Source organism: Patiria miniata, unplaced genomic scaffold (genome assembly GCF_015706575.1).
Source record: "Patiria miniata isolate m_02_andy unplaced genomic scaffold, ASM1570657v1 HiC_scaffold_23, whole genome shotgun sequence".
Lineage (NCBI taxonomy): Eukaryota > Metazoa > Echinodermata > Asteroidea > Valvatida > Asterinidae > Patiria > Patiria miniata.
In genome coordinates this window covers 7,637,413-7,659,148 of record NW_024037062.1, presented here as the reverse complement: position 1 = coordinate 7,659,148, position 21,736 = coordinate 7,637,413, and the positions used below count along the sequence as shown (strand labels likewise).

The window sequence follows — 21,736 nt, the reverse complement described above, 5'->3', positions numbered from 1 at the left end:
TGGTAAGCTGACATGCTTTTTGCTCCAAAGGCTTGATCAATATCCACAGTTGCACAGAATAACCAGCGCAAAATGAATAACGACAGAGCTAGTTGAGGTGCGTGGTACTGCCGGCCGCTCACGAACCAAAACTAAATGATACTGTCCTCCAAGTCCAAGACAACTATCACGTTGCTCGTTATCGAAGTCATCAGGTAGTAAAGGTTCTGTCGGTGTCTTTGTGGAACGCACAAATATTGCTTTTTAGACCAGGCCTGCCTGTAAACCGCCTGTTTGACTAATTGAATGGGGGTGCTTTTAGCCTAATGGGGCACAGAAGTAACCATTAATGTTATGAGTTTGTTTCGCATGAAAAACCAGACTGCGCCATTATGTACATGAAGGCTGCTCGAATCATTATTCAGAAGCTATCTCAACAGGTTTGGCGATTACAGGTATGAATCCCATATAGGGTACGAGTGAACAAAAAGAACTCGAACGCCTGTAAATGCTCTGCAACAGCAGTCACTCAGCGCCCCTGCAATGGCAGACTGGCTGAAAGAGTCCTGTGCAAGTAAAATATAACACGAACAGCAGGCTCCTTGTCAATCTCACGAAACTTTCTCGAGCGATAAATGTAAGATCTGCGTTCCAAGCCAAGGCGATAACGGCAAAAAGGCCCCACAAACGCGTTGCTGCGCTAGCGCGCGTATCAACTGTTCCGTCATTCCGGTTATATCCCCCCCCCCCCCCTCTCTGGACTACTACAAAGTCAGCTTACATTAAGTAGGTTTTCTAAATAATGTTGACGGCAAATCATATGAATTCGAAGAATAAACTAACCCATATAATAAATCCAGATAGTCACGGTGTCTGTTTCATTCCCACGGGGTACCCCAGTACCGTAAGTAGGGAAGAGCAGCAGAGGGATCACTACCACGGGCTATTAGCCTGGATCAGCAGGATCGGGTGACTTCAGTAAAAGTGCATGCCCCCGCGTACTAAATAATTAGACTTTCTTCCAGTCGCAAAACTCAGCTCCCAACAATACAATATTGTGCCCAGCAGAGCCATAATCCTTTTTAAATACAATTTTATTGGTAAAAAGACAATATGTATCGACAATATCTGTGCAAATTTTAAATAGATGGAACCATGGAATATATATGTTGTTCTTTGTTTCCTGTTCAATGTGGTTTTGATATAAATAAACTTGTTTTTTTTTTTTATTTCAACAGCTTGTTTACTCGAGTTTGCATCTGATGCACCGCACCATCGATTTTCCTTGAAATCGGTTGAGTTTGTTTTCGACGTGCCTTTGTTTGAACGCAAATAATCATAAAACTCTTTTAAATATCAAATCAATACTCGCCAGGGATAAAGCTAAGATATGTCACCGGAGAGATAAATTAAAATATTAATTTTGAAGAAAAGCGCAACCTATTGTCCGAAAGGGTCTGATTAGACTTGTTCGTGGTCCCTCCATTGTCCTTCGGACTTTGAAAGTAGGGACAGGTAGTGGGCAATAGATAAGGAATACATTATGCCAATTATATGCAGGACTAGCCTAGAGTCTGATTCCCGCCCCCTAAATACAAAATCACAACGATAATGTTAGCGCGGAACCAGCCTACTGCAAAATGGCAACATGGCCACCATTAATGTGCAGTTTGTGTGGTGATGAGCTTCGATTTTTGCTGAATTTAAAAGTATCATCCATCTGATATCATCCACTTCGAACAGCGCCCCCATTAGCCAGATGGTTTCAGCGATCTAACGCTTGCCAACGCGTGACAGTGCAACGTCGTCCCCAGGGCTTACTTTAACTTCAACCTCGTTTCCAATGCCCTCGATAGGAAACGTTCTTCCTGTTGGCGGATTCGATACCGCAATTGGCAAGTAATGGATTGATATCGTGTACTTGGTGTTGTTATTTCCAACGTGCATTACGTGGTTTCACGTTCATTTTAATTATAAGGTCCACACCTTCCCAAAAATAATCCTTCCTTTCCAATTTGCTCATATTAATGTGAAATGTGATACTGCATATTGTAACATTTAAACTTTGGAAAAAAAATCGTGTTTACCCCAGAAACCGCAAACAAAAACATACGCTAACGTAAAGCACAGGCAGGCATTCCTAATTTGCATATGTGTCCTAAAATTTTGGATATGCAAATGGTCCAATACCAGGGTGAGCAGAGAGCAGGTAGTTGTGGGCGCGTACTGCTCGACACCCTGGGTACGAGGTTGGTATAATGGCCATCAGAAGACATCACGTGACTACAAAAATGTATCCAAGATGGCGATTTCCGGGAAAAGGTCACTGAACAAGAGAAAGGCGTGCATGATATGCAATGTTTACTTGAAAACTATCGTCTGTAATCATATATATCTACGTGCTTTTTTAAAATATTTTTTCCCCATACTGTCTTAAATTGCTGGTAAATTTTAAATATATCCTGTTACTTAATATGTAAAGAAGGAATGTTAGGTAAAACGAAACCTACTCATTACGGTGCATTTAATTAAATACAAAAGTAGCCACGTGCAACTCTGTTAGAATAAACACTAAAAAATTGCCTGGGTTAATTTTACCCAAGAAAAGGTGAAAACTGGAACTGCTCAAACTTGGGTTGTTCTATAACCAATAGTTTGGGTTTGAATATTTGCTAAATTCAACCAAAACCTGTGGTAATTCAAGACCAAATTTAATTCTGTCTTGTATGACTACAAGTTTTGGTTGAATTTAGCAGAAATTCTAACCCAAACAATTGGTTATAGAACAACCCAAGTTTGGGTAGTTCCAGTTTTCACCCTTTCTTGGGTAAAATTAACCCAGGCAATTTTTCAGTGAACTTGTCCACACTGTCCTAAATTGCTAATAAATATTTATTTATTCATACATTTATTTCTGTAAATAAGGAATCACTATCAGGAAAAAATACCAACGCTGGTGCATTTAATTAACTATTTAAATACCAATGTGCAACTCTGTAAAATTAAAGGTGTGTTCCTCGTGCTATGTCGAGCAATCTCGTCAACAGATTTGTTTGAGCAATGTCTGTTTCCCTAGAAACATACAAATTATTTACTTCTGAATAAGACATGGAACCGAATGAAACACCAACGTTAATTTATGGAATTATATACACAATCATATAGTTTAATCAAAGATGAAGTTTAAGACTGCTGTTGGTTTACATTTTGCTACAATTTGAAGCCGGCACATCAGCGGTGTAGCTAGGGGGCAGGGGACGCACGCCCCCCCCCCCCCGGAAAAAGTTCGCGCTCCCAGTCGCCCCCTCCCCCCTCCCCCCACTGGAAATTTAGCATCCCGAGAAAAGCACGGCCGCTTGAGTTACCATGATTGCTGGAGGAACATAAACTATTTTGTGCGTATTCACCAAAATCCTTCTTTTCGCGAGTGGATGTTAATTGTACCGTCCATGGAAAGCGAATAGCGGTAGTTATTGCCTCACATCCACCATGATATAGGTTTTGAACAGCGCCCCCATGGGAAGTGATATAGAGTATATATAGATGATATACGGAATTTGGGTGTCCGGTGAAAAAAACCCTGTCTACACTTCAGCCCAGATGAATATTTTGGGCGTCCTTCCATTGTAACCACCACCCCCCCCCCTCCAGGATGAGAACCCTGACTACGCTGCTGCTGAACAAACAGATAATCGGGCAACAAATAATACACGACTATTAATCTTTCGAACGTTCTATGAATTACACTCTCATCAAGCCTGCCGTAATAGTTTTGCATGATGGCGACGATACCTAATTTTTGTTTGACGAGCTGTGTCCCCATGGGTTTGAAAAAATGAAAGTGGCGCGAAACTGTTCATTCTTTTTCTTTTCTTTTTTTATATATCAGAGCAGCCCAACACCTCAAACTGAAGGCAGCAGAAACTGTTGCACCGTGTGGGTTCAATTCGCAGGAATCGGGTGCGCACGGCTATCGGGAAATTGGTGGTTACATGGGAGCTCCCGTCGATGTTTCCTGCGAACTTCAAACAAACATTAAATGGAAATTTGCAAATGCAGCCAATCGACGATATTAACAAGGACATTTAAATCTCAAAGACATATTTTTTAGGGTGGGTGTATCTCGCACTGAATTTTAAAGGTCTCGAATAAATGTTTTCTTTTTTTATATATCAGAGCAGCCCAACACCTCAAACTGAAGGCAGCAGAAACTGTTGCACCGTGTGGGTTCAATTCGCAGGAATCGGGTGCGCACGGCTATCGGGAAATTGGTGGTTACATGGGAGCTCCCGTCGATGTTTCCTGCGAACTTCAAACAAACATTAAATGGAAATTTGAAAATGCAGCCAATCGACGATATTAACAAGGACATATAAATCTCAAAGACATATTTTTTAGGGTGGGTGTATCTCGCACTGAATTTTAAAGGGCTCGAATAAATGTTCAACTTTTTGTGAACCGATAGGAATGCGCTTTTCAAAATTGACAGAACAACTTTGTAAAGCAAATCAGGTTCTGCCCTTCACCGACGTATAAACACTGTATACTCAGTGTGTTACCTCCCGAGTGAATTTTTGAAAAAAATATCACCTGGGTTGGACTCGAACCCACGACCTCCTGCTTTCTAGTGCAGATGTCTTACCACTCGACCACCGAGCTAACGAGATCGGTTGGCTGGTTCGAATCTGATCCTTGTAAAGAACATACATGCAAACATTGAGGACTACCCCACCGCAACGGTTCTCAAACTAGCTCTGAAATACCTTCTTAGGGGCTTCCATTTGTTCAGGCGATGTCTTGGTTGTCCCACTTGCCTCGGTCACATTACGCCAATTATCCCCATCGAAGCTGTATGAGACTTGATATTCAAGCACCCAGTAGAGCCCCGGATGACCTCTAGTGATCAGACCGGAAACACTGTACATGGCACCGAGGTCGACCTGTATCCAGCTGTACCCATTGTACAGATGAAACCCCCAGCATCTGCTATCATCTGAATAAAGGATCAATATATTTTGGTTATATTTTTTATACAAATACCTTTGAATAATATACTTGTACTTAAAAAACAAGACTGACATTTCAAAACATATAAAAGCATGATCGTATCAAGGAGTTTCAAAAGTCGTTATATTGTTTGTAGGCCTATTGAATCGGAATCCACCAAATGTTTACCTAGTACCTCAGATTTGAAGTGATGCAGCTATGAACAACAAAAATAACACAAATGATCAATTTGGAAAAGGGCTTAATTTTGCAAGTGATTGTTTGATATGTTCACAGCTCTTGTACCATTTGCATGTCCATTTAAGGTGTGAGAACATCGGCTTCATATACAATAAGCAAACTTGCATTTTACTGTGGGGTTCAGACTGAAGCTATATTCCTCGTTGCGTGAGAACTAAAAAGAGTGATTGTTTTTCAAGTTGTAGGGCGACGATGAAACCCTTACAAATGTGCTATTACCCGATTATTATAATAGGATAAATGAATTGGGGAATGTGTGTGGTAAGCGAGAGATGAGAGCTTGTACTTCCATTCCATTGCATAGATTTGCATATTAAGCCTCAATAAGTGGCTCTTTGAAGGTGGTCCATTAAACCAATATTCAACTCCTTAAGAAAATACCATACCTAGTCGCGCGAAAGCTGTCACCCAAATGTGGTGATGCCTCAATTCCGTGATGCTACTGTCTGGGATGGAGCCATCCTTCATACCGAGTGGCTTCCCATTGCAGCAACCTGTCACAAAGTCATGGAGGTTAAAAAAAGAATATCACAAGTCAGTCAGTCAGTCCATCAGTCGGTCGGTCCGTCACTCAATCGTTCATTCATTCATTCATGCATTTATTCAGTCAGTCAGTCAGGGAGTCAGTCAGTCAGTCAGTCAGCCACTCACTCATTCAGTCAGCCACCCAGTCTGTCAGCCACTCACTCAGTTAGACAGTCTCTCAGTCAGCCACCCAGTCTGTCACCCAGTCAGTCACACAGTCTGTCACCCCGTATGTCAGTCAGTCGGGAAGTCAGCCAGCCACTCACTCATTCAGTCAGCCACCCAATTTGTAAGCCACTCACTCAGTTACACAGACCCTCAGTCAGCCACCCAGTCTGTCACCCTGTCAGTCACACAGTCTGTCGCCCCGGCGGGGAGTCGGGGAGTCAGTCAGTCAGCCACTCACTCACTCACTCAGTCAGTCACCCAGTCTGTTAGCCACTCACTCAGTTACACAGTCTCTCAGTCAGCCATCCAGTCAGTTACCACGTCAGTCACACAGTCTATCACCAAATATGTCGGGGAGTGAGTCAGTCAGTCAGCCACGTACTCACTCACTCAGTCAGCCACCCAGTCTGTCAGTCACTCAATCACCCAGTCTAGCTGTCAGTCACTCCTTCACTCAGTCAGTCACCAGTCTGTCAGTCACTCACTCACTCAGTCAGTCACTCCGTCTGTCTGTCACTCAATCACTCAGTCAGTCACCCAGTCTGACAGTCAATCAGTCAGTTACTAAGTCAATCAGTCAGTTTGTCAATCAGTCAGTCACCTTGTGGTGTGTGTGGTGACGAAACGCCACCTACTGTTCATGCTATCATGATATACCTGTAGGGCCAGCGTAATTCTGCTGATTGCATCGATGGTACGCCTCTCGCAGTGCCGTCTTCATCCAGCGCTCCCCTGGTACAGGCTTGGGTGGACGCCCGTAATAATTACACGACCTAACCTCGCCGTCCGCGTTACCTAGGTGAACTGAGAATGGACCATGAACAGATTCGCCGATTAATTAGTCAGGAAAACCGCACTTTGACCTCTAGACTTTGATCAATCAGCGGGTGCCTTCTCTGTCGGGTCTTCGGTCATTCACCTTTGTCGCGTCAAGACATGGATACAAAAAAACGAGCGGAGACCTCTGTCCAAGAGTGGATCCAGGGGAGGGAAACGGGGGGGGGGGGGGCACTGCCCCCACCCCAAGTTTTTCTTTGTTTTAAGTGACGTCGCAATGAAGGCAGGCACCGCGAACATCACCATCTTCTCCTAAAAAAAGGTGGTTAAAGTGGTCAGAAAATGCCTCAGATCGCACCACAGGGCATCTAACCCCCCCCCCCCAACAATAGGGACCCTTAAGGCCCAAAAAAGTCTCCGGTTTCTGGTATGGAGCTTGCCCAAAAAGTGGTGCGGCGACGCGGCTTTTTTTTTACCTGGGTTTTTTTTGCTTCAAATGTCGTCTGATGACTGCAAATGGTGCCCGACTAAACTTAGTGCAAATATATGAGAGTCCAGAAAGGCCACATAAAGCTTATTCTCGATCATAACCCCATCTAAAAACACGTTAAAATTGTGCAGCAGCAGGATTCAAGTCAAACCAGTGAGTTTGGCGGTTTTGAGACATCATCTTTTATTGAAAAAAAAACGTTTTCATTTGCCGACGCGCATGGCTACGGCGCCGCGCGCGCATACCAGAAACCGAATACTTTTTTTGTTTGGCCTTAACCGAAAAGGGCCGGGTTATTTTGACCATCTCACAGCCGGGGGCGTAAAAACAGAAAAAAAAACAGACACTCATTTGCTGTAGGATGGGGGAACGAAGTAACCCTCATTCCCCATGCCCCCCCCCCCCCCCCCCGCCCCCGTTAATAATGTAACAAGTACAGCAAGAATCTTTTCGAACAGACGAACAAGGCATAAATCAATTTCAAAAGCTGAAAGATAGAGGGACGCGTGTTTAAACTTGTCGTACGTCGTAATATTGTCTGTGTTTATATTTTTCTGTATTGCATAAAACATTCCATCAATAATTCTTAATTATCATTTTGAAAATAAATGTAAACGGGTGGTCACTATTCACCTGCTAAAAGTACAATGCCATCGTCATCATTAACCTTCACAAATGGCGTCAGGGCGGGCGTACGCCGTAGCGCAAAGCTCATTTGTCATTGAACCAAACAATGACGGTCAAGCTTAATTGACTGGCGAATCAATTAAGAGGCATAGCCATACTCGTTAGGCAAATGATGATAAGAGCTTCGTCGGCTAAATAGCCCATTGTCAATGATTACCGATTCACTTGAATGACTGGCAATGCATTGGGCCCTTTTTTTTTAAAGATATTACCGACAATTTGCGTTTTGTATTGTTATTTTTAATGGTTTTGTGAATTTAAAGGTATAGAAAAATCCGGCGGCAGCCATTTTCTGCGGTGATATCAGGCTCGTGCGAGCATGGTGACCGTTTCAGCCGATTTTCGGCTAACTTTGACAGATTTTCAAAAAAAACGTGTTTGGTTTCTAATGTGTACAGCAAATACGTAATTAACATCGTTACACCGAAAGATAAGTCGATAAAAAGGTACAAAGAAAGGGTCTTTGGATTGGCACATGTGTTTTAAGTTTTATTTACACATCTTTCAATGAGAAATTTTAAAATTTGAAGAAATATCGAGTATTAAAACAGTGATCATCTCCATATTTATTATGGAGCAGTTTTTCGTCGTCATAGATGAAATTTTTACCCGGGAAATAAACGTCAAATGTGACACCTTTTCCGAGGAGAACACCGTTTAGCCAAATCTCGTTTTTAATTTATAGGCTTGCATTAATAGGTTTCAGAGAGATGTGGTCCCGAACCGATGAAACAAATTCGACATTTCATAGTTCATGTAAAAGCTAAGGATGTTGTGCTCGGTGCTAACATGGTTATGTAGTTATCATTTATCAGAGTTCAATAATAAAAGACAAGAACGTAGGATCATGAATATTCAAACAAATATAATTCTCTGGCTTGACAGACTTCGACACCAGATCGGGCGCAGGGCACCTGCAAATCTGAAAGCCGCCGCGCGCAGGTCTCTTTGTTGACAAGTATTCGTGGTATTCCTCCCACCTGTACAGGCCGTTACCATGCGTCTTACCAGAAGTTTGGCCGAATCGTTAATTCATGTGTAGGATCCGTGGACTAACAGAGGAATCGGCATGGGAGTGGCTACCCAATTTATGTGGGCCAGCACATTCCACTTGTTAACTTATTATGCAAACTTGTAATACAAATGAAATATTTTGGGAAGTTGGGCCCTGAGGATTAGGCTGATAATCCTTCACCGGCTGGCCCGACCTAGAAATGTGGAATTTAAATCCCTGACTGTGACAAAAAGCATTCATGGTTTATTTAAAAGAAAATGTTGAATATCGTGACTCCTTTTCTGTTCTGTCATGTAAATATTAACAATTAACTGGGCGATGTACAATTGCATGCCCGATCCCCCTGCGTTTGTAACAAAAACAAACGCGGATATGTTGTCTGTGTTATTGGTTTGTTGTTGTCGTTGTTGTTGTCCTTCACAATGGAAAAGAACACTAAAAAAATAAATTTTTAATAATTATCTGCTTTCATCTAACGATGTCAAACAGAGCCATATTTCAACACATAGTATGCTGTTTCCACTGCACTTGAAAAAAAACCTGTAAAACACCTGTCAGACTTATTTGGTAGGATCCATACACCCAAAAACCTACTGGTTTCGGAATAACTGTCTACCAATTCCATGAAGACCGAATAACTTCAAGAAAGCTGCATGAAATTAGTCATCAGCATTTTGAACTTTGATGGAATCTAGCTCCCCTACCCCCAAACTTGTATCAATCACATACTGTCTACCAGACCATTTTCCTGACAATTTATACCGAACATGAATGTCAACCATATGTCACCAATCATTAAAAGTTTAACTTACCACGAAACAAGCGAGCATTTGTGTTTTTTTTACTTTTCCAATCAAAATTCCTCTTTTTCATTCGCGTTAGTAATCCAAGCTACCATCTATAAAATACTGGAATTAATGTAGGAACTTACCGTAAACGGAAACCAGAAAGGTTGCAAGGGCCAAATACGTAGACAACATGGCTGTCATTGGTAAGCTGACATGCTTTTTGCTCCCAACAGCTTGATCAAAATCCAAAGTTGCACTGAATAACCAGCGCAAAATGAACTACCACAGAGATAGTTCAACTGCGTGGTACTGCCGGCCGCTCATGAACCAAAACCAAATGATACTGTCACCCAAGTCAAAGACACCTATCACGTTGCTCGTTATTGAAGTCATCAGGTAGTAAAGGTTCTGCCTGTGTCTTTGTGAAACGCACAAATATTGCTTTTCAGACCAGGCCTGCCTGTTAACCGGTTATTTGACTAATTGAATACGGGGGTGTTTTTCACCTAATGGGGCACTAGGTAACCATTAATTTTATGGGTTTGAAAAACGAGAATGCGCCACTATTCAAAAAAGCTGCGGGAATCATTATTCAAAAGCTATTTAAAAAGGTTTCGCGAGTACAGGTATGAATCCTACGAAGGGTTTGAATGAACAAAAATACGCGCATGAAGTAAGCAAGGCTGCTATAATTTCATCAATTGTATGTCTAAACTCGCCATTGGATATTTTTGTTTTCTTATATAAATAATTGCATTTTATAAACTTATTGTTTTAATTATTTTCAAGAGACATGTAACACATGGTGCTGTGAAATAAAATACCGTTACAATTGTTTTTATTGGTTTCTATATCTTTTTTATTCTCTGGTGCAAGTACAATATAGTGTCTTGTGCAAATATATTTACAATGAACAACAAAGCCGAGTAAAAACTTAAGTAGTCTCTCGTTTGGCTTTTTTTTCTTGGAGAAAAAAAAAGGCGGGCGCTTTTTTTCCCCTAAGGTGGCTAATTTTCCAACATGGTGGATGGATTCTTCGATTTTCTCAACTATTTGGTTGATACAAAACTGTGCCCAGCAGAGAAATAATCCTTTATAAATACAATTTTATTGGGAAAAAAAAGACAAGATATATCGACAATCTCTGTGCAAAGTTTAATCAGGTGTATGAATTTAAAACCAAAAAAAAAAAGAGGCCTCATATAGGGTGAGTAAACAAAAACCGGAACCCAAACCCCAAAAATTATATTTCATACTTAAATAAAATATGTAGCACCAAAAACAATTATGTCTGGAAAGCCTATTTTATAAGCTACTTTTAAATGAAGAAAATTACTGAAATTGCTCAATCCGTTCAAAGAATATCACCATTTAAACGCAATAACCTAAAACCGGTCTCGTCCAAAAATGCAATTTCAAGAATCGTCGTCACAATTGTCTTCAAACATCACCAGCGATAAAACCTCAGTTTAAAAGTGAAAAAAAAAAAAAATCAACAAAGTCCTTTTGAAGGCCCGTCTTTTAAAAAAAGAGGATTTTTTAAATCATATTTGTTTGCCTTACCAGGGTTGTTGATAAATTGTGTACTACAGTTGTTGACAGTTGTTGAAACAAGTATTCTGTGTCATTGTCTTTGTTGTTCCAAACAGTCAAAACACACAATAAATTGCTTTTTTTGACGAGTCAGGTTTTAGGGTCATTCCATTTAAATGGTGATATTCTTTGAACGGATTGACCAATTTCAGTAATTTTGTCATCTAAAAGTAGCTTATGAAATTGGCCTTCAAGTAATTATGATATTTGGTGCTACATATTTTTTTAAATATAAAATATTTTTTTAAATATAAAATATTTTATTTTTGGATTTCAGTTCCGCTTTTTTGGACTCACCCTGAATAATGACAGACTTGTGGTTTTCCACGTGGTACATTTCGGCATTTCATTGTAAAAGAAACTACCGTAGATCTACCCATGAACTCCATTATGTGGAGTCGATGTGCAAAACAATATAAGTCTCTCTTATATGTACACATTCAACATTCTCCATATTATACGAATCCGTTATGTTGTATTGAGACATCATAGATATAAGAAAAGTACGTAAGGCCAAAACATTATATAATAGTCGGTCTCTGGTCAGCGCGTGCGTCGATTGTGATCATGCGCGTCAATACTTTTTTTTTTCAAAATTGTCCGCGTTAGCTTCAACAGCGCCTTCCGTGCGCCTCACATTTTCGTACCAAGGAGCACCAAGGAATGGGGAAGGGCACAAAAACAAATGATGGAGGGCACCTGTCCAAGGCAAGTGTTGGAGGACACCAAGGTATACGAGGACACCAAAAAGTGTCAATATAGTACCCACTTTGTCTGCACTATCCAAGCTTGAGAAAAAAAAGGGGGGGGAAAACGCATTGCCGCATCAATTCCGGAACTTTGGTCTGACCAGCGACCAACCATTTGTTTTGGCCTAATGATAATATGCATGTACTTGCCACAACTTTTGTATAGAAAACAATGTGCCTTGCGGTTTTCCTACACTGTTATATGAAGTTTAGGTTACCAATAATACATAATACCATCTCTCAAATACACTTCAAGGCATAAAGGTTCATTTGCTTATTTACCTTTGTATCAGAGATTAACGACTTACATTCCTCAGTGCTTGCGTATCACAGGTTATAGAGAGTAATTTTAGAGTGCATATTTTATTATAATCATAACATGTGACATTCTTAAACCATCTCACATCCGTGAAGCACACAGGTTAAAACAATTGGGAGAAAAGGTGATATCAGAAAAAGCTTTTGGAATGGTGGTAAACTTTTAGACTGGTTGGGAAAATGTTGCCAGTTTACAACCAATAATATGCAGTGATGTCGTAAGGTGCATTAAAGGGTCACATTGCAGAGAGAACATTAGGGGCTTGACCTAATTTTCTAGAGGAGGCACTAAAATGGGTTTGCCAATCATAAATCTCATGTACAGGGTGAGTCAGAATGATCGGAACCCAAATTAAATAAAATATTAAAAATATGTATAGCAATTATCAACACAAGTGCAAATGAGATATGTAATAGGCTGGTCTTTTGGACATATTTGGTGAAAGTTTCATGTATATCCAAAGTACCATTTTGAAGAAAAGCGCTAGCAAAGAACACACGCTAAAAAAACTCTGACGGTTCCATGGTTCAACAAATTTATTGAAATCGCGTACTGATGTGACTGCATTTCAAAGTTCGGTCACATCAGTACGCCATTTTAATAAATGGAACCATGGAATATATATGTTGTTCTTCGTTTCAAGTTCAATGTGTTTGTAATGTAAATCAACTTGTCTTTTTTTGTTATTTCAACAGCTTGTTTACTCGAGTTTGCATCTGATGTACCGCATCATCGATTTTCCTTGAAATCGGTTGAGTTTGTTTTCGACATGCCTTTATTTGAACACAAATAATTTTGAAACCCTTTTAAGTATCAAATCAATACTCGCCATGGATAAAGTTAAGATTCCAAGCTTTACAATGGTTTAACAATAATGGCTGTACGTGTTTCCGCGCCTACGCTAGAGCCTCGCAAAACAATTTGAAGGTATTTTTGGGACGCGCTGTATGTCACCGGAGAGATAAATTCAGATATTATTTTTGACGAAAGGCGCAACTTGTTGTCCGAAAGTGTCTGATTAGACTGGTTCGCGGTCTCTCCATTGTCCTTCGGACTGCGAAAGTAGGGACAGGTAGTGGGCAATAGATCAGGAATACATTACACCAATTATATGCAGGACTAACCTAGAGTCATATTCCCGCCCCCTAAATACAAAATCACAACGATAATGTTAGCGCGGAACCGGCCTACTGCAAAATGTCCACCATTAATGTGCAGTTTGTGTGGTGATGAGCTTCAATTTTTGCTGAATTTAAAAGTGTCTCTGGCAGCTATCAATAAAGAGAGGGGCACTAGTCACTACTTTTCAGTATTTGAAACATACGCAGTTGAAATGCTTGAACGTTGCCTTCGTGGAGACACTAGCGATTTTGCCCACTGGTTATGGTATAAGAGTTAGTATTTTGATAACCGTGTGGGGTAAACTGTCATCCCTGTGCAAAGCTGTACATAATATTTTCAAAAATAATCAATCATGCTGCGCACGCGCACGGTACAACGTCAATGACTTTAAATTGGAACTAGCTACCGGTCCCCATATTATGGGAGCGGAAACCAGTCTGCCAAGTGTCTGATATCATCCACTTCGAACAGCGCCCCCATTAGCCGGATGGTTTCAGCGATCTAAGGCTTGCCAACGCGTGACAATGCAACCTCGTCCCCAGGGCTTACTTTAATTTCATCCTCGTTTCCAATGCCCTCGATAGGAAACGTTCTGCCTGTTTCCTGATTTGATACTACAATTGGCAAGTAATGGATATATATCGAGTACTTGGTGTTGTTATTTCCAACGTGCATTACGTGGTTTCACGTTCATTTTCATTTTTAGGTCCACACCTTCCCAAAAATAATCCTTTCCTTTCGAATTTGCTCATATTAATGTGAAATGTGATACTGCATATTGTAACATTTAAACTTTGAAAAAAAAATCGAGTTTACCCCAGAAACCCCATACAAAAACAAACGCTAACGTAAAGCACAGGCAGGCATTCCTAATTTGCATACGTGTCCTAAAATTTTGGATATGCAAATGATCCCATACCAGGGTGAGCAGAGAGCAGGTAGTGGTGGGCGCGTACTGCTCGACACCCTGGGGACGAGGTTGGTACAATGGCCATCAGAAGACATCACGTGACTTCAAAAATGTATCCAAGATGGCGATTTCCGGGAAAAGGTCAGTAAACAAGAGAAAGGTGTGCATGATATGCAATGTTTACTTGAAAACTATCGTCTGTTATCAGATATCTCTACGTGCTTCTTTTTTATATTCTTTGCCCATACTGTCTTAAATTGCTGGTAAATTTTAAATATATCCTGTTACTTAATATGTAAAGAAGGAATGTTAGGTGAAACGAAACCTACTCATTATGGTGCATTTAACTAAATACAAACGTAGCCACGTGCAACTCTGTTAGAATAAACTTGTCCACACTGTCCTAAATTGCTAATAAATATATATACGTATTCATATATTTCATTCTTTAAATAAGCAATCACTATCAGGAAAAACTACCAACGCTGGTGCATTTAATTAACTATTTAAAAACCAATGTGCAACTCTGTAAAATTAAAGATGTTTTCTTCGTGCTATGTCGAGCAATCTCGTCAACTGATTTATTTTTGCAATGTCTGTTTTCTTAGAAATATATAAATTATTCATTTCTGAATAGGACATGGTATACAAATATTGAGTGGCTCAGCGTGGAATTCGCCTCGTGAAATGGAAAAGTCCAGATTTTACCTTGCGATAATATTCCTCCCATTTCACAATTTAAAGCCACTCAATATTTGTTTTATATAACTGACATATAGATCCTTGTCATTTGATATATTTGAACTTTTATTTCAATACAAACCTGGAGAAAAATGCATTTGTCTCTTCCAAACCCCTTCACGAAAATGTTTGAACCCAACGCTGTAGCGCTGGCTCTTTGGAACAATACGCGCTACGCGCAACGCTGGACGCGCACACCAGCATGCATTTGCACACAAATGCCGCGTCATGCTCCTAACTGTAGTAAAACTAGCCTCCCGAGGTGATCCATGGACCATTCTATTTTCCCGAGGCGAAGCCGAGGGAAAATAGAATGGTCCATTGATCACCGAGGGAGGCTAGTTTTACTTCACCACGAGATAAAACATTCAATATTTGTTTTATAACACTTCACCCACAGATTCTGCTTGATTTTAATATTTTACATTATTTAAATCTGAACACAGTTGAAATAAACTTCAATTTCAATACAAAATTGGTGGAAAATGTATTTCTCTCTTAAAAACTAACCCTTCACGAAATGTTTGAACCCAAGTCTGCGGCGCGCTCTCTTTGAAATAATACGCGCTACGCACAACGGGCAACGCGCACACCAGCATGCATTTGCACACAAATACCGCGCCGTGGAAATAGTACTTTGGTTGCTAATGGTATAGTACTTTGGTTGCTATGCGCATAGTACTTTGCCCGGCACAGAAAGATAGCAAAAATAGAAAGTAACATGTGACTCGCTCACGGCCAATCAAGACACAGAATCTGTGGGTGAGGTGTTATAATATTTCCCATTCCCGATGGGCGGATAGTACTTTTTGAGCCGTGGCATGAATGAGAGTAATAACGAATGCCACGTGATGTGAGTTCCACCAATCAAATGACTAGGATCTGTATGTCAGTAATATATATAACAGAATGAAACCACCAACGTTAACTTATTGAATTATGAACACATACAGTTTAATAAAAAAAGGAAGTTTAAGACTGCTGTTGGTTTACATTTTGCTACAATTTGAAGCCTGCACATCAGCGGTGTAGCTAGGTGGCAGGGGGCACCCCCCCCCCTCAGAAAAAGTTCGCGCTCCCAGTCGCCTAGCTCCTCCCCCCCCCCCCTCCTGGAAATTTAGCATCCGGAGAAAAGCACGGCCGCATGAGTTACCATGATTAGCTGGAGGAACATAAAGTCCATTTTTTCGCGATTGTGTGCGTATTTTTCACCAAAACCCTGACTTTTCGCAAGTGGCTGTTTATTTTACTGTCCGTGGAGAGCGAATAGCGGTAGTTATTGCCTCACGTCAAACAGGATATAGGTTTTGAACAGCGCCCCAATGGGAAGATTGTGTCTAGCACCCCCCCCCTTCCTCTCTCCTTCAGCACTTCAGCACAGATAGTAACACGACTATTAATCTTCCGAATGTTCTATGATTTACACTCTCGTCAAGCCTGCCGTAATAGTTTTGCATGATGGCGACGATACCTATTTTTTTTTTTGCTTGACGAGCTGTGTCCCCATGAGTTTGAGAAAATGAAAGGGGCGCGAAACTGTTAAGTTCGTTCTATTTTCTTTCTTGTTTATATATCAGAGCAACCCAACACCTCAAACTGAAGACAGCAGAAATGGTTGCACCGTGTGGGTTCAATCCGCAGGAATCGGGTGCGTACGGCCATCGGGAACTGAATGGTTACATGGGAGCTCCCGTCGATGTTTCCTGCGAACTTCAAACAAACATTAAATGGAAATTTGTAAATGTAGCCTGTCGACGATAAGGCCAAAAAAAAAAAGTCGGTCTCTGGTCAGCGCGCGCGTCGATTTTAATCATGCGCGTCAATCTTTTTTTTCCAAAATGTTCCGCGGTAGCTCCAACAGCGCCCTCTATTGCCGCACCTCCTCAATTTTGTTTTTACCAAAGAGCACCAAGGAATGGGAAATTGCACCAAGGCAAATGATCGAAAGCACCAAGGCAAATTATGGAGGACACCAATGTACATGAGGACACCAAAAAAGCAAAATAGTACCCCACCTTGTCTGTACAATCCAAGCTTGAAGAAAAAAGAAAAAAAGAAAAAAAATACGCGTCGCCGCGTCAATTCTGGAACTTTGGTCTGACCAGAGACCGAATATTTTTTTTTTTTTTTTGGCCTAACAAGGAATTATAATTTCAAAGACATATGTTTTTAGGAGGGGGGTGTCTCTCCCTCTGAATATTTAAGGTCTTGAATAAATGTTCAACTTTTTTTGTGAACCGATAGGAATGCCCTTTTCAAGATTGACAGAACAACTTTGTTAAGCAAATTAGGTGTTGCCCTTCACCGACGTATAAACACTGTATACTCAGTGTGATACCTCCCGAGTGAATGTTTGAAAAAAAAATCACTCAGGTTGGACTCGAACACACGACCTCCTGCTTTTTAGTGCAGATGTCTTACCACTCGACCAAACGGGATCGGTTGGCTGGTTCGAATCTGATCCTTGTAAAGAACATACATGCAAACATCGAGGACTACCCCACCGCAACGGTTCTCAGCTGTGAAATTGTAAAACAAAAACTAGCTCTGAATACCTTCTTAGGGGCTTCCACCTGTTCAGGCGATGTCTTGGTTGTCCCGCTTGCCTCGGTCACATTACGCCACTTATCCCCATCGAAGCTGTATGAGACTTGATATTCAAGCACCCAGTAGTGATAATTCGGGTGATTATAACCTCTAGTGATCAAACCGGAGACACTGTACATGGCACCGAGGTCGACCTGTATCCAGCTGTACCCATTGTGCAGATAAAACCCCCAGCATCTGCTATCATCTGAATAAAGGGTCAATTTATTTTAGTTATATTTTTTATACAAATACCTTTGAATAATATACTTGTACTTAAAGGGAAAATACAACATTTGCAAACATCAAAAAATAAAACTACCAAATCATTTTGAAATACCTTGCTGGACTGTTAGTGAATGACAGCGTAAAGCATCGTGTAAAATCATGGCACCTGGTATACTGTCATTTTCAAGAAAAGTGGTATTTTTGTATCAATTTCCAACGCTGATCGGCCGATCAGCGTTGGAAAAAACTGGCTTTTTTTCAAATACTGGCCCCAGTTGACCATCGCACTTGTTTGCAATCGATTACACACCTATGAACGGGTACAAGCCAGCTAGATTGGTTCCCTGACCTTACAATTCCCCAATATATGTAAACTGCTCTGTTTCTTCTTAAATGGGGCATTTTCGAACCCAAAACCTCAAAAAAGTCAGTGTAACTATATTTGCTATATATTTTCAACCCCCCAATTCCATCCATTTCTGAAAATTACAGCAAAAGCAAATGATGTATATTCCCTTTAAAAAACAAGACTGATATTTCTAAACATATAAAAGCATGATCGTATCAAGGAGTTTCAATGATCGTTATATTGTTTGTAGGCCTATTGAATCGGAATCCACCAATGGTTTACCCAGCACCTCAGATTTGAAGTGATGCAGCTATGAACAACAAAAATAACACAAATGATCGATTTGGAAAAGGGCTTAATCTTGCAAGTGATTGTTTGATATGTTCACAGCTCTTGTACCATTTGCATGTCCATTTAAGGTGTGAGAAAATCGGCTTCATATACAATAAGCAAACTTGCATTTTACTGTGGGGTTCAGACTGAAGCTATATTCCTCGTTGCGTGAGAACTAAAACGAGTGATTGTTTTTTGAAGTTGTAGGGCGACGATGAAACCCTTACAAATGTGCTATTACCCGATTATAATAATAGGATAAATGAATTGGGGAATGTGTGTGGTAGGCGAGAGATGAGAGCTTGTACTTCCATTCCATTGCATAGATTTGCATATTAAGCCTCAATAAGTGGCTCTATGCAGGTGGTCCATTAAACCAATATTCAACTCCTTAGGAAAATACCATACCTAGTCGCGCGAAAGCTGTCACCCAACTGCTGTGATGCCTCAATTCCGTGATGCTACTGTCTGGGATGGAGCCATCCTTCATACCGAGTGGTTTCCCATTGCAGCAACCTGTCACAAAGTCATGGAGGTTAAAAAAAGAAAATTACAAGTCAGTCAGTCAGTCAGTCAGTCAGTCAGTCGGGGAGTCAGTCAGTCAGTCAGTCAGTCAGTTTATGCTCACTCTCTCCGCCAGTTACCCAGTTAGTCACCGAGTCAGTCACACATCTGTCACCTAGTCTCTCAGCCACTCACTAGTTAGACAGTCTCTCAGTCAGTCAGCCACCCAGTCTGTCACCCAGTAGGGGAGTCAGTCAGTCAGTCAGTCAGCCAGCCACTCACTCAGTCAGTCAGCCACCCAGTCTGTCAGCCACCCACTCACTAACCCAGTCAGCCACCCAGAATGTCAGCCACTCACTTAATCAGTCAGTCACTCAGTCAGTCACCATGTCTGTCAGTCAGTCACTCAGTCACTCACTCAGTCATCCAGTCTGTCAGTCACTCCTTCACTCAGTCAGTCACCAAGTCTGTCAGTCACTCACTCACTCAGGCAGTCACCCAATCTGTCAGTCACTCAGTCAGTTACTAAGTCAGTCAGTCACCTTGCAGTGTGTGTGGTGACGAAACGCCACCTACTGTTCATGCACAGAGTCTATCATGATATACCTGCAGGGCCAGTGTAAGTCTGCTGATTGCATCGATGGTACGCCTCTCGTAATGCTGTCTCCATCCAGCTCTCACCTGGCACAGGCTTGGGTGCACGGCCGTAGTAATTACATGACCTAACCTCGCCGTCTGCGTTACCTAGGTAAACTTAAAATGGACAATGAATAGCCAAAATATATCCGTTGTCACAAATAACATACTAAACAACCTATACGCAGAAGCTGATGAGGCTGGGGGTTTAATATCTCCTTAAAAAAATCGCCGTCCGCGTTACCTAGGTAAACTAAGCATGGACCATGAATACAAAACTGTACAACGGAGGGGTAGTCTATATGACATTAGTCAAGACATCCGAACCTTGAACTCTAGACTTTGACCAATCAGCGGGTGCTTTCTCTGTCGGGTCTTCGGTCATTCATCTTTGTCGCGTCAAGACATGGATAAAAAAACGAGCGGAGACCTCTGTCCAAGGGTGGATCCGGGAGGGGGGGGGCAACGGGGGCCACCCATCTCCCCCCCCCCGCATGTTTATGATTGTTTAAGTGACGTCGCAATAAAGGCAGACACTGCGTACACCATCATCTTCTCCTCAAAAAAGATGGTATAAGTGGTCAAAAATGGTCTCAGATCGCACCACAGAACATTTATAATCCCCCCAAAATCCGGGCCCTTAACCTGAAAGGGGCCGGGCTATTTTGACCATCTCACAGCCGGGGGGGGGGGGACAGAAAAACCAGACACTCATTTGCTGAAGGATGAGGGTACGTAGTGACCCTCATCCCCCATGTCCCCTCCCCCGCCCCCATTAATAAGGTAAGAAGTACAGCAACAATCTTTTCGAACAGACGAACAAGGCATATATCATTTTCAAAAGCTGAAAGAAAGAGGACCGCTTGTAAAAACTTGTATGTCGTAATATTGTGTGTGTTTATATTTGTCTGTATTGCATAAAACATTCCATCAATATTTCTTATTTTTCATTTCTAAAATAAATGTAAACGGGTGGTCACTATTCACCTGCTAAAAGTACAATGCCATCGTGATAATTAAACTTCACAAATGGCGTCAGGGCGGGAGTACGCCGTAGCGCAAAGCTCATTTGTCATTTAAACGGAGAGCTGGATAGTGTTTAATCAAAATTTCGGGAACAAATCCCCTGATTGTCAGCATAGTATTTTCGACCCTGATCACAGAATGGCAATTTTTAAGTTTCGCTAGATCAGACCAAGGCCAATTGGCGCCATGCCGAATGGGGCCAATTTTACCTTTAATCAAAATGTTGAGAACAAGAACGAAACCAGACTTATTGCATTAAGAGCGGCAGGAAAAACCAAGAGGGGGCGGGGCCTAAACCCCCCACCATGTACATTTTGGATCCTATTGTCGCAAGGTATTTGTTAAATCCTGCCAAGTTTCTTTGATAGTTGTTCTGATGTCTTGCGGTTATTTTGACACCAAGTTTATAAAAAAGGGCATAACTTTGTCACGAAATGTCCATTTACCAACACAGGTAGGCCTAAATGTTTACTTTTCTCATTGAAAAGTGCATGCGCATGAAAGCGTGCATGACAGTGTCAACTAACAGATTGAATTGAAACTGTGCAAACGTAATACAAAATTTAAATTGGGAAATTGAAACCATTTTTATTGATGCCTTGGCACTAGTGGAACATGAAAATATGACTTAAGAGTTCCTTTTGGTCAGACTAATTAACTTAAGCGCGGCGTAAACAGTGCGGAGGGGGCGGGGCCGCAACCCCCCTCCGTATACATTTTGGCTCCTGTCGTGGCAATGCTTTCATTAAATTCTGCCAAGTTTTTCTGACAGTTGTTCTGATGTCTTGCGGTTATTTTGACACCCAGTTTATGAATATAGGGCAAACCTTCGTCACAAATTTGCAAATACCAAAACAGGTATAGGCTTAAATGTTAACTTTTCCATTATATGAAACATGTATGACGTACATCGGAGGGCGCATGAGAGCTAGTGCCGACTTTAACTGACCACGACAACAAAACC

The 21,736-nt window shown here is 41.2% G+C and overlaps 2 protein-coding genes across 2 annotated transcripts; both read right to left on the bottom strand.

Moving 5' to 3' along the window:
* Positions 1-4,134: 4,134 nt before the first annotated feature.
* LOC119731471 (lactadherin-like) lies at positions 4,135-10,077 on the bottom strand. Its single transcript, XM_038204654.1, has 5 exons — positions 9,820-10,077; positions 6,577-6,723; positions 5,613-5,720; positions 4,743-4,972; positions 4,135-4,288 (listed from the first exon to the last, which is right to left on the bottom strand). Exons 1-5 carry the CDS (start codon positions 9,875-9,877, stop codon positions 4,145-4,147), a joined length of 687 nt encoding a protein of 228 aa, XP_038060582.1. The 5' UTR covers positions 9,878-10,077; the 3' UTR covers positions 4,135-4,144.
* A 6,423-nt stretch (positions 10,078-16,500) lies between these two features.
* LOC119731472 (lactadherin-like) lies at positions 16,501-19,846 on the bottom strand. Its single transcript, XM_038204655.1, has 4 exons — positions 19,717-19,846; positions 19,015-19,122; positions 17,666-17,904; positions 16,501-16,820 (listed from the first exon to the last, which is right to left on the bottom strand). The coding sequence occupies exons 1-4, from the start codon at positions 19,778-19,780 to the stop codon at positions 16,677-16,679; spliced, it is 555 nt and encodes a 184-aa protein (XP_038060583.1). The 5' UTR covers positions 19,781-19,846; the 3' UTR covers positions 16,501-16,676.
* Between the last annotated feature and the right edge of the window lie 1,890 nt (positions 19,847-21,736).